Source organism: Glycine max, chromosome 11 (genome assembly GCF_000004515.6).
Source record: "Glycine max cultivar Williams 82 chromosome 11, Glycine_max_v4.0, whole genome shotgun sequence".
Classification (NCBI taxonomy): Eukaryota; Viridiplantae; Streptophyta; class Magnoliopsida; order Fabales; family Fabaceae; genus Glycine; species Glycine max.
Window position 1 is genome coordinate 6,914,227 of NC_038247.2, and position 13,870 is coordinate 6,928,096.

Genomic DNA, 13,870 nt, shown 5'->3' on the forward strand with positions numbered 1-13,870 from the left:
TATATATTGTCACAATCAGTGTGAAAACCCAGAAACAAAAGATGTTGAAGTTGAACCAAATATAAAAGCAAAATGATGAGTCTGTGGACTATGGTTAAAGTTATTTTTTAATTTAAGAATGAAAAATAAAAAATAAATGCAAGTGTTAGTTCTTATTTTTATTTTCTCAACCGACAATTATTTAGATGTGGTGGGCCTGGGGCTGGGGAGATTTTGAACGAAATAGACCAGCCCATCTAAGCCCAAGACCAACGAAAGTGTATTAAAGCCGCGTTTCCCTCCGACAGTGGCATTGGCCCGCGAGGGTTTGAAGTTTTGGCGCTGAAAAAAAATGGCGGAAGAGTACGAAGAGGAGGGCGGTGAGATTGAACAAGAGTTCTCCGTTTGGAAGAAGAACACTCCTCTCTTGTACGATTTCTTCATTTCTCACCCTCTTCAATGGCCTTCTCTCACCGTTCACTGGCTTCCTTCCTCTCCCCATCCCCACTCCCACCCTTCCTTCAATCTCCACAAACTTCTTCTCGCCACTCACACTTCCGACGGCGAATCCAACTTCCTCATGCTCGCCGACGCATACCTCCCCACCGACACCTCACAACCCATCGTCGCCTCCGATCCAAACTACCCCGTTCTTCCCAAGGTTTGTGTTTCTCTGACCCTTATTTTTTTCTCCATTTGTTTATGTGTACCAACTGTTCGATGAAATTCCTCAGTGTTATTTTTTGTAGGTGGAGATTTCCCAAAGGATTCCTGTTGATGGGGAGGTGAATCGAGCTCGATGCATGCTGCAGAACCCTAGTATTGTTGCTGCTAAGACTTGTAATTCTGAGGTTTATGTGTTTGATTTCACCAAGGAACATGGGAGTGAGTGTAACCCTGATTTGAGGTTAAGGGGTCATGATAAAGAGGGTTACGGTTTGTCTTGGAGCCCTTTTAAGAACGGGTATCTTTTGAGTGGTTCGCATGACCATAAGGTTTGCTTGTGGGATGTGCCTGCTGCTGCCTCTCAAGATAAGGTGCTTGATGCATTTCATGTTTATGAGGTAATGCTGAGAATTGGTGTGCCGCATTGGTCTTTTTTGTTAAGTCGCCTGTCATTTTGGTGATTGAAGTGGACTTTTGATTGTATTGGCAGGGTCATGAGAATGTGGTTGAAGATGTGTCCTGGAATTTGAAGGATGAGAATATGTTTGGGTCCGGTGGAGATGACTGCAAATTGATCATTTGGGACTTGCGGACGAACAAACCCCAACAATCAATCAAACCACATGAAAAGGAGGTATGCTTTGTAATCCTTGGAGGGTCTCTTGTTCGTCAAGTGTGCAAAATATATTTAGTACAAGTGTCTTGGTGACTTGTTGGTCATGGGTTCGAATCCGGAAACAGCCTCTTTGCATATGCAAGGGTAAGGTTGCATACAACATCCTTCCCCCATACCTTCGCATAGCGAAGAGCCTGTGGGCAATGAGGTACGAATAAAAAAAAAAACAAGTGTTATTCTGAAATGGTTAAAAGTTCAGCAGTATGAGTCTGATGACTCTGATCATTGTGTTTCTCTATGGCATGTAGAAATTGCATTGCAGTATATGATGATCATTAGGATTATGCAGTTTTTATATTTTACATATGTCAAAACTTGTTATGAAATAACAAAGGGTTCCTAGAAAGAAAAAGGGTGGATGATTATGCTTTCTCTTTATTTTTTGGGGTAGGGGTGGGGGTGGGTGGGTTGTGCTAAGGAGAAATGATTGGGGTGAAACTGAGAAGAGTGACACTTCCTATTTTAAAGGTCAAGACAAATCACCAAACTCAGGAAGTCCTGGATTTAAGTGAATGGCATTTATGCCGACTAATGACAACCACCCCACCACATTAGGGCTGTGTGTACAATGACATTACTAAAAACTACAGGATTTTGGAATCAATGATAGTACATAGTCTAGTTAATATTTACCTAGTTTGTGTGCCATTCTTTTTGTTGTAGTTAATTGTTACAGTTGTGTTAAACTGAAATATACTCCCATGTCTCTGTATTTTGCTTGTCTGACTCCTGTCTCACTCATAACCGGAATATAATTTGTTTGTTACTGATAATGCTATGTTGTATCTGTTTTCTTGTTGAATCAGGTGAACTTTCTTTCTTTCAATCCATATAATGAATGGATTTTGGCTACAGCATCTTCAGATACAATTGTTGGCCTCTTTGATACACGGAAGCTGGCAGTGCCGCTACATGTTTTAACTAGCCACACGTATGTTGTTTGTCTATCATGCTGTGTGTTTCCCTTAATACTAATATACTATTACCATGTTGTAAAATATTAACAATGCCTTGGTCCATTGGTCAAATAATTATTTTTGTTGATACAATTTCAATGTGATGACTGACTAGTCATTAGCTTAGAAAATTTCAATTTTGTATACTCACTGATTTGGTTTGTTTTTAATGCTATAGAGATGAAGTTTTCCAGGTAGAGTGGGATCCTAATCATGAGAATGTGTTGGCATCTTCTGGTGCTGACAGACGGCTGATGGTTTGGGACCTTAACAGGTAAGGGCAGACTCCAGAACGTTGTTTTTTTCTCTTGATTGTGATTAGTTGATCTACTACTGTAAGAAGCATTATCCTCTGAATTATCAAATCAAGAATCGCCAAGCTAATTTTTAAATTGTGAATAAATGATATGGTGTTAAATGTAATAATTTGAACTAGAAATTGATAAAACCACTTCACCGCAAGGCCTAAAACTAAAATTATTAGTTATATTGGAATTTGTGAAACATCTATTTTAGAATAATGGAAACAAAGAAATGAAATAGCCAAATAAAGTGCATGCATTGTATGACTGAGTGACAAATAAAGTTGTGGAATTCCTTTTGATTTAACAATTTAATTCTATATGACTTGTCATTTTCTTTTACGAAAATTGGTGAAAGAAAAGTGAAAAGAAGGAAAAAGAAATAAATTGCTGAATCGTACTAATGATATGAAATTGCAGTGGTTCATTATCAGTTATTAAAATTAAAGTCATTTGAGTTTCTTATGATACAAATCTGTAAGTAGCCAAATCACATCGCATCACAGGATTCGAATAGAGATTCTAATAACTATGATTATACTTATTTAGATGCACGGTGCAAACTCAATAATGGCATACTAATTATAAACATAATGATTTGAAATCTTCCCTTAACACTTTATTTTCATGATGGCTCAGAGTTGGTGATGAGCAGATAGAAGGAGATGGTGAAGGTGGCCCCCCTGAACTACTCTTCTCTCATGGGGGTCACAAAGGGAAAATATCAGATTTTTCATGGAACAGAAATCAGCCATGGGTTATCACAAGCGTAGCTGAGGACAATTCTTTCCATGTCTGGCAAATGGCAGAGAGCATTTACAATGATGGAGATGATGACAACATGTGGACGGCCAATGATTAATTAAACAAACACATGATCAAAGGCGATGGTGCTCTTACTACCATTGCTTTGTTGTTTTAATTTTATTGTAATCTTTGACCATTTGATTTATAACTACAATCGCCTTTTGGTTTCATGTGAATGTCTTGTGATCATTAGCGGCTGGAACAGTGATGGCAACATAGTATCGTTGTCAAACATGAACTCTCTTTTATATGCAGAAATTGATCTCTGAAGCGCATATAAAAATACTACGATGATAATCCAACTATGTCCGTGCGCAGCTTGCTTGAGAGTTATGTGTGTGTGGGCTCGCGCACAATGGATAATTGCTTTTACAAAAGAACTAGAACAATAAAGTTTGAGGGCAAGAAATTTCTTTCTCCAATAAAGGGAGTAGAATTAAATAAGGGGTTCCACAACCTTCTTGAATAAGAGAAAAATTAATGGCTTTGGGGTCCAGAAATTATTCCATAACTTTCCATCTTTTAAAATGAGCAAATTTAAAATAATTTTTATGTAACTAAGAAAACACTATCTTAATATAACAATCTCCATTTTGTTTTATGTAACTATTAAAATAGTAAAGGGAGTATTAGTGCTTCCAATACTCTCTCTTCATAAGTCGAATGCTAGAAGACCTTCGGCCATCAATTGGAAGCCTCCAAACGAAGGGGAATTCAAGTCGAATTGTGATGGTGCTGTGTCTATGGAGGGCGTGGCGGCTTGTGGGGGAGTAATAAGGGACCACTGTGATCCCATCCCATGCTTATAAAATTGGTATCTGCTCAATTTAGCAGGCTGAGTTGTGGGCTCAATCAGATGGTGCAGGGGGTGCAAGCAGCAACAAGAAACAGGCCCAAGAGGAACACTACAGTACCAGCATACCTGAGAGATTTTGTCTGAGAATAGAGTAGGCTGAGTTGGCAGCAGTATCCTCCTTCCTTAGCTTGTCTGCCATTAGCGTTTTGATTCCACAATTCCGTTAGGATTATGGTAGCAGAAAATGACAAATTCAGTTATTCTCATAGCATTATAAATAGATGAACAATGTAATAAGGCAGAATCAATGAAAATTCCTTGAGTTTTTCCTAATTCTCTTCTTCTTCTTAGGAGGTTCTGGTCCTCTAAACCAGAAGTCTAACGAGGGGTTTCATAATCAGACTCTCAATAATCATTCGTGCTTTCAACTGGTCAAGACGATTAAGAATTTTCGGTGAAGGGTGGCTTCTATTCTTGGAGCCATATCTAGTTTTTGATATCATGCCAGATTTTATTTCTTTAATCGTGAGAACGTATATTGCTTCTATTTTATTTTCTCGTGGTTTTTAATAAATTCTCTCTGGGGCTTTAGCCCCGTCTTCTCAAAAAAATAACAATCTCAATTTTCACCTTAGGTTCTTCTTGTTGTCTGATTATCATGAACCATCCAGTAAAGTTTTATTCCATTACCTGTGTAACGGATAAATTTAACGCAACCTAAATAAAATATATGATATATAATTTTTATATTTTTAAATTATAAAAATGGAGGTTTTGATATAAAAAAATTATGAATATCATTCATAAAAATAACATACATTAAATTTAAATTTAAATATATCAAAGTCTCTTGACATTAAAAAATAATTTATTATAAAAAAATTAATCATTTCAATAAATTTACTAAAGTATAATTATTCCTGTGATAGATGAATACAAATTTACAGATGAAAATCATTGTAACATAAATAGATTATATAATAGTTTACAAATATAATTTTTCATATTTTCAAATTAAAAATATGAAAAATGTTTTGATATAAAAAAATATAAACATCACTCATATTTTATTTTCTTATTAAATTACTTTACACTATGCGATTCTATAATTTGATATCTTAAGAAGCTGAATTACGTTTTATTTTGTCAATCATAATAATTGATTTTTCAATTTTTTTAAAAAATTATAAATTTGATAAGTTGTTTTCTTTTTATTTCATTATTTTACACTTTACTCTATCATTAATATATCTCATAATTTTCATCGTACTTGTACAAAAAGTATTTCAATATATTTAATCCCTTTAAATATATTGATTAAGTTAGAATTTTTTTTAAGGACATCTATTACTGCAAAACTAAATTTATTGAAATTTATTAAAAAAAAAAGAACATATATACAATGATGTTATTGGATCATTCAAGTACAGACCGTCAATTAATGTTAATAGTTAATTTAATATAATCTGTCGATTAATATTTCAATTTTCATTTTTTTTAAATAATTTAAAAATTAATTTTGAATTACATCTGATAAAGGAATTCGTGTTATAAAAAAAATACATCCAAGTCTCTCTCAAATCATTCATATTAAATTAATAATATGTAAATAATGGAATAAAATTATGAAGAAAAAAATCTGATGTCATATTTTCATAAATATATACCTATTTAATTTTATATATGCACGCTTAGTTTGGATTGAATTGTATTGATTTTTAAAATTAAATTTAAAATCTGATTTAATCCAATTAAAAATTTTCATTTTCAATCCATTCAATTTTTTTGGATTTATTTTTTATAGTTTAGCTTTGATTGGATTGGTCTATCGTCTCTCTTTAGGTGTGATTTACAAAATTGTCATTAACATTTCATGCGTATAACAAACTACTTACAATTTCTATATGGATACGGAAAATTTAAAATGTACGTAATACTAATTATTTAAAAATGATGATAATGTTTTAAATTATGTGACAAGTTTTTCTTCAAAATCTATCGGCAAACCTCTCTTCAAAATCTATCGGCATATATATCAGATAGCAGAGTTCCGTTTATAATATTTAAAAGTCCCGCGCATAATAGAAAAGTCGTACATCAATTTCCGGGGCTTACATCATGAAGAGGGACAGAGTCATAAAAGTATACAAAAAAAAGGGATGAAATTTACCTCAATTAATTTAATAACGAAAAACCGTATGCTATAAGTGGCAGGTGAAGTTAATTACATAATAAAATAAATTTTGTGAGTCATTGCTTTTGATCACTAGAAGAAAAAAATATTAACATTTCGTTGAGGAAGGATTCAAACGCATTTATTTATCATGCTAAAATAAATTTTGTTTGAAAAAAAGTATAATTGACAATAAAATTCTCATTCTAAAAATTTAATTAACTTAATTACATAACTAGAATTTGAACTTGAAATAATTCATTAAGGTGAAAAACTGTGGAATGTACAAGTGTTTAAATACTCATTTCATCTAAAATAAGTGTTATCCTAATTTATTTTATACAAATCAAGAAAAATTCATAAATAAATAAAAAGTAGTAATTTTATAAAGATACCTTGAGGGTATTGATTAAAAACTTAAAGTAAATGATTTTTATTAAAATAATTGTCTATGATATTTTTTTAGGCTCTTCCATGATATATCCAATACGATGCTTTAAGGACAAGACATTGGTTAATAAGATTCTTTTATGAAACTAATTTTAGTATTAATTAACATTTCATTGAAAAAGTTAAAATAAAATTAAAAATATTAGTGAAAAAATAATATTACATTAAAAAAGTTAAATAACACTTGTTTTAAAACAATTTTTTTTCCAAATGTGATAATTTATTTTAAGAGGAACGGAGTATTTTTATTATTATTATTATTAAAATGAGTATACTTGTAGAGCAATATGAAAAAAAGGAAGATGTACAAACATATTGCATGAGAGTATCCCACACACACTAGTACATGCAGAAAACTAAGTAGGTACGTAAGCCGAAGATCTTTACCAAAAGCCAAAAAAAATAAACTAGGTAGGTAACTTCGTTCTCCAATCTTCACACCAACACTTGTTTTTGAATGAGACTGGCTTGACTACGCAAAAAATTCCTTTTGCATCTTCCCTACCTAACTTTATAATAATATATATATGTCTATTCTCTCGATCTGTTTCATTCCTCCATCATAAATTAAGCTTTTCCTAGCCTTCGTCATTTTTCCTTTGTTACCCCAAACCACGCATAGCAACACTACTTGTGTGTAAATTCAGAGCTAAACAAATTCACAATGTCAGAAGCAGCAGCTACTTCTTTTGAAACTCAACACAGCTCTACAGAATCGTGTGTACCTAAAACAACAACTACTACTTCTTCTGATGTATCATCATCACCCCAAACTACCCACATTTTCAAATCTAAATTACCAGACATACCCCTCCCCAACAACCTCCCCCTCCACAAATACTGCTTCCTTAAACTCCCCGAAATCGCCGACCGGCCATGCCTCATCGCCGGCAGCAGAAAATACACCTACGGCGAAACTCACGTGACATCGCGAAGGGTGGCCGCCGGCATGTCGAAGCTGGGCATCCAGAAGGGAGACGTCATCATGATTCTCCTCCCGAACTCCCCGGAGTTCGTGTTCTTCTTCATGGCGTCCTCCATGCTCGGCGCCGTGGCCACCACCGCCAATCCCTTCTATACCGCCGCCGAAATCACGAAGCAACTCGCCGCCTCCAAGGCCAAGCTTGTAGTCACCCTCTCCGCCCACGTCCACAAGCTCGACCAACAACAGGGTTTGAAGGTGGTCACCGTGGACGAGCCGGCGGCGGATGAGAACTGCATGAGTTTCCGGGAAGGCGAGGAGAGCGAGGTGGCGGAGGTGGAGATATCGGCGGAGGACGCGGTGGCGCTGCCGTTCTCGTCGGGGACTACGGGGCTGGCGAAGGGGGTGGTTCTGACGCACAAGAGCCTGGTGACGGGCGTGGCGCAGAACATGGAGGGAGAGAACCCGAACGTGTACCTGAAGGAAGAGGACGTTGTGCTGTGCGTGCTTCCCTTGTTTCACATATTCTCCATGCACAGTGTCATGATGTGCGCGCTCAGAGCGGGGAGTGCCATTTTGTTGATCGAAAAGTTTGAGATAAGGGCGCTGCTGGAGGAGATTGAGAGGCACAGGGTCACCGTGGCGATGGTGGTGCCGCCTCTCGTGGTGGCGCTGGCGAAGAACCCCGCGGTGGAGGAGTATGATTTGAGCTCCATACGGTTGGTCATGTCCGGGGCTGCGCCGCTGGGGCACCAGTTGGAAGAGGTTCTACGGAATAGGTTGCCCAACGCAATTCTGGGACAGGTAACCCAGATATTCATACCCAAGTATTTAAGAGTTTATAATTAAAGTGAGAAGCTATACACAACTTTTTTCCTTAATATGAAAAACAAATTAAATTGATGGGGGTCACAGAATGGTGCATATGTATAGGGATACGGGATGACAGAGGCTGGACCGGTGTTGGCGATGTGTTTAGGGTTTGCAAAGTATCCATTCCCGACAAAGACAGGCTCTTGCGGAACAGTAGTCAGAAATGCTGAGTTGAAGGTCATTCACCCTCTTACTGCCCTTTCTCTTCCCCCTAACCACCCTGGCGAAATTTGCATCCGTGGCCAACAGATCATGAAAGGTACCTACATCCTATATTTATATTTATTTAAAGATTTAATTTTTATAATTCTTTATAGTTTTAAAATATTTTTTCTATTTTCTATAATTTATATTTTAATTCTCTTTTCATATCTGTAATTTAAAAATGAGTTTTTTTAATTCTTATAATTTATATTTTAATTTATTTTTAGTCTCTATAGTTTAAAAATAATTTTTTTAATCCATATATTTTATATTTTAATTCTTTTTTAGTTTTTAGTATCAAAATGATTAATATTACCAACTACAGTTAATTACAAAAATATTAGTGTCATAATTAATTTATCATAAAATAATTTATAATAAAAAAATAATTGATAAATTATAATAATTTATACCTAATTGTTTTTATATATTTTTTAATAAAGATTAAAAGATAATTAAAATATAAATTATAAGAATTTGAAAAATTATTTTCAAACTATAAAGACTAAAAAATAATTAAAATACAAATTATAAAAATTAAAAGACTATTTTTAAACTAGACTAAAAAAATTAAAATGTGAATTATATAAATTAAAAAAATTACTTTTAAATTATAAAAATTAAAAAATATGAATAATAAAAATATGGGGATCGAATGAGTCATTTAACTTTATTTAAATATAGAGATTAACCTCCATGTTAAAAATTTTAAATATAATTTTTCAATAACTAGAATTGTATTTAAGTATCATGAAAGGTATACGTACGTAGTATCTTATGTATCAACTATCAAATACCTAGCTTAATTAATATTTTGATTTTAGGTTGTTATGTATAACTCATAATATATATATATATATATATGCACACTCAAAATTTTCAGGTTACCTGAATGACGAGAAGGCTACTGCAGCAACTATTGACGTAGATGGTTGGCTTCATACAGGCGATATTGGCTATGTCGATGATGATGATGAGATTTTCCTGATTGACAGGGCCAAGGAGCTCATCAAATTTAAAGGCTTCCAGGTATATTCATTGATATGTGTCTTCTTGATTTGACTTGCAAAATTTACACAGGAAATTAATTAATAAAAAATAACTTTATCAATTAATCTCATACGTTGTTATATACTTAATTATTCCTTTACGTATTGATCTATTAGGTGCCACCAGCAGAACTTGAAGACCTTCTTATGAGCCACCCTTCCATTGCAGATGCGGCCGTTGTCCCGTAAGTATTTATTAACGTTCAAATTAGAGCTAATATATACTACAATTTCTGAGTAATAATATTATAATGATATTCTCATTGGAACCAAATGCTTAATTACAGGCAAAACGACGATGCTGCAGGTGAAGTTCCAGTGGCTTTCGTGGTGGGCTTTGATCTTACAGAAGAGGCAGTCAAGGATTTTATAGCGAAACAGGTATACATATATGATATAATATTAATTATTCATAAAAGGCATTCGTGTTTAGTTTTCGTATTAAAAAGATTTAACTCTGCTAATACTCATCATATAGACACGAATTTACCTGAATTTATATATATATATATATATATATTTGAAAAATTATAATCTCAGCATTTTTACAAGTATAAATATTTTTTTTTAAGAGATTAACTTTTTAAATAGATTTTAGTATCTTTGGCTAAAATATACATTGGTTAAAAAAATATATGATTTTCATTTTCATTCAATAGCAATGTATGTTTTTTTAACGTTAATTAACGCCACCGTATATCATCAACAGAATTGAATTATTATAAGAATTCATTAACAGGCCGGCTTAAGTATATTAGTAACTAAAATGTGATGGAATGATGTCGTAAAAATTTTCAGAAGGAAAATTATATATATAAAGCATATATAATATTGTGCACAAAGTTTTTAAGATGTTGTAAAAAAGGAAATTACCATATTTATGGCATACGTTTAGTTCACCATACTGTATGAAAGCTATATAAATTTCATGGACGAAGTTCAAATAAATAAGAGAATGACAAATATATGGGTGTTAATTTGTTCTGAACAGGTAGTGTTTTACAAAAGACTACACAAAGTGTATTTTGTTCCTGCAATTCCAAAGTCTCCAACCGGAAAGATATTAAGAAAAGAACTCAGAGCAAAGCTCGCGAGCATTATTATTCAGAGGACCTAGAACTCTTTTGTCATTGTCTTCCTTAATTTCTTCTTCGTTTGCTATTCTATTATTATTAATGCGTAATAAATGAAGGGTGCATGCATGCCCCATGGCACAAAAACCAATACAGTGTCTTTAGTTTGCTAAGGTATATATAAGGTATATATAAGTGAATTATATAGGTGAATATCTATCTATATATACAAAAACCAATTTCTTCTTTGTTTGCTATCTAAGGTATATATAAGTGAATTAGTATCAATGTCATACATAATATGTGTCTTTATTTATGTTATGTATATATATCTATATAAAATAGAAGATAAATTTAGATTAAAGAATTTTCATTCGTGTATCCATATAAGTATTATTACCTCAACACTTATTTTTCTTTATGCACCTATATGATTAATAAATTTAAATCTAATTTTGAAAATGAGTTGCATTTGTGTACAGTATTGGCGAAAAGAAGAGGGCCACAATTATAAACTAAAACATGTGCACACGTTGCTGTCAATATTTAGTTAAAGATGTATAATGTCTTATATGTAATAGAGGCAACTAGCTAGCTAGAAGTAAGCACGTTGACTAAGGCAGTTTCAGATAAAATTTCAAGATTAAGTGACTGTTAAATAACTTTTAACATATGCAAATTGATACCTTGAATGGTCAATCAAAAACTTCATCATACTTAAAAAAAAGTTTGGTTTATTATATAGAGAAATGATAGGAAAATTAAAGAATCTGATGTGTTTCCACATGCACTTTATTAGAAGTCTCATGTTGTTTAGCTTCATAAGCTATTTGTGGTTATTGCAACACTTATCAGGAGTCTACTTTGCATTTCTCTGGCGATTTTCTGGAAGGTAGTAGATTTTACTGGTGCTGTTCATTTGAGATTTTAGTTGTTGCTTTTTATTTCCCATGTATTGAGAAAATTTGTACTTAATTATAATTTTTTATAATAACTTTAAGGATTAAAAACTTAAAATAATAAAATAAGAATTAATAAGTTAAATTATATCAAATCTTAATAAAAAAATTGCTTAAATCTCAAAATCATTGACTATTCGGATAAACCTACGGTTGCATAAACATACTTTTAAATAATGTAATTTAAATTCTTGCTGCAAATCTAGTCACATCCCAATTTTTTTCAAAAGTTGTTAACAGCTTTACATTTTCAATCTAAACTACTGACTCTGTTTTGACACGCGCGTGGGAACAAATGTGCTGCTAAAGAATTGCCTCTAAATTTGTTAACAGCTTGGATAATTTAAAATCTGAAATACTGCCTCTGCTAAAGAATTGCCGGTAAAATGAAAAACAATGGCAGCATATACAGTGACATCCCCCGGCCCCCTTTTTTTTGTGGAGCAATATTCATCTACATAATCAATATTTTAATTTATGAATCATAAATCAATATTTATTTTTTTTTCAAAAAATATTTAATCTAGATAATTAAAATTTAAATAATAAATAAATAATTTTTAACATATAAATTAGGTTATAATTAAAGTTCATAATAAAAGATATAATTAAATATATAATTTATAATTTGAATTTATAGTGAAAAATTAATTATGATTTAAGATTATTTTTAACTATTGATAATTTATTTTGAAAAAAAATTATTGTAATTTAATTGAAAGATGAAGATAAAAAAAGTAAGTTTTAAATGATAGAAATTAAAAATTAAAAAATTATATATGTATGTAAAGATAAAAGAGATAATTTAAAATCAACGAGAGATTTTCTTATTAATTAAAATATAATATGTAAAATACACATAAGATGAAAAGGAATAATATTTTAAATGTTTATTGAGAAAATAAAAAGAGTGAGACTAAAACTAATTTGTGGAATAATATTCATATTATGAAGAGGCTTATTTTATTATATTTTAAATTATAAAAATAAATAATAATTATACATATCTATTACATAAATAAAAACAAAAAAAATTAGTGGAAGCATTATCCCCACAATGCCCAACCTCCATCCCTCCCTCAACATATAACCTCTAAATTGGAACTTGAGTAGAAGCAACGTACCTTAACTTTCATTTAACAATGACCAAGATATATAAAATCATAATTCTCAAGATTTCAAAATAATTATCACTTTGAAATTATTTGTTACTTAAAAAAAACTTTGAGAAAGCAATATAAATATACTAATTCTACATCAATATTGTACCACGTACACCACTCTCCACCACAAATAATGATGGACTTAATTATGATGACATGCATCACAGTTCATGCTATCATCAAGAAGCTAGCATCAAACACAAGGACAAGCTTCCACCAGGACCTTACCCTCTTCGATCCCATCATTGGAAATCTCCATCAACTCACTCCTCTGCCAAGCTTGCCATGATTCGTGCATGGCCCATTAATTAATGACATTAAAGATATATGGGACAATTAACCACGTACCATAGTGGTTTCTTCATCTAACATGGCCAAAAAGAGGTGCTCCAAACCCATGATCGATCAGTTCCTATCGTCAAACCGCACCGTTCACAACCACCACCATCATTGCATGGCCTTCATGCCCATGACATGCACCTCTTTATCGTTGTTACCATAGGAAAATATGCAACAATCAGTTATTCGCCCACAAAACCCTTGATGCAAGCCAAGATCATCTTCGACGTAAAAAGTGCAACAAGTCCGGCCAACATTGTTTTCTCAAAGGATTTGGTTCAGTCTTCGGGTAAAGTACTGGAACAATTCAAGGAGCTAGTGGCCAATATCGTGAAAGAGGGTGGAAAACCAAACTTGGCAGATTAATTACTTCCCCGCCTTGAAGATGGTTGATCCACACCACAGGGCATTAGAAATCGAAGTGCTAATATATATTAATTAGTTCTGGGAAGGTGTTGAAGGTCTTCCATGACTTGATTAACC

At 32.8% G+C, this 13,870-nt stretch overlaps 2 protein-coding genes across 2 annotated transcripts; both read left to right on the plus strand.

The window, feature by feature from the left end:
• The first annotated feature begins 278 nt into the window (after positions 1-278).
• On the plus strand, positions 279-3,556 carry LOC100799018 (WD-40 repeat-containing protein MSI3). The gene is made up of 6 exons (XM_003537668.5): positions 279-640; positions 729-1,043; positions 1,136-1,279; positions 2,128-2,252; positions 2,456-2,551; positions 3,219-3,556. Exons 1-6 carry the CDS (start codon positions 332-334, stop codon positions 3,439-3,441), a joined length of 1,212 nt encoding a protein of 403 aa, XP_003537716.1. The 5' UTR covers positions 279-331; the 3' UTR covers positions 3,442-3,556.
• A 3,792-nt stretch (positions 3,557-7,348) lies between these two features.
• LOC100790396 (4-coumarate--CoA ligase 2) lies at positions 7,349-11,155 on the plus strand. Its single transcript, XM_003538881.4, has 6 exons — positions 7,349-8,531; positions 8,661-8,859; positions 9,688-9,833; positions 9,971-10,038; positions 10,141-10,234; positions 10,845-11,155. Exons 1-6 carry the CDS (start codon positions 7,470-7,472, stop codon positions 10,968-10,970), a joined length of 1,695 nt encoding a protein of 564 aa, XP_003538929.1. The 5' UTR covers positions 7,349-7,469; the 3' UTR covers positions 10,971-11,155.
• The last annotated feature ends 2,715 nt before the right edge of the window (positions 11,156-13,870 follow it).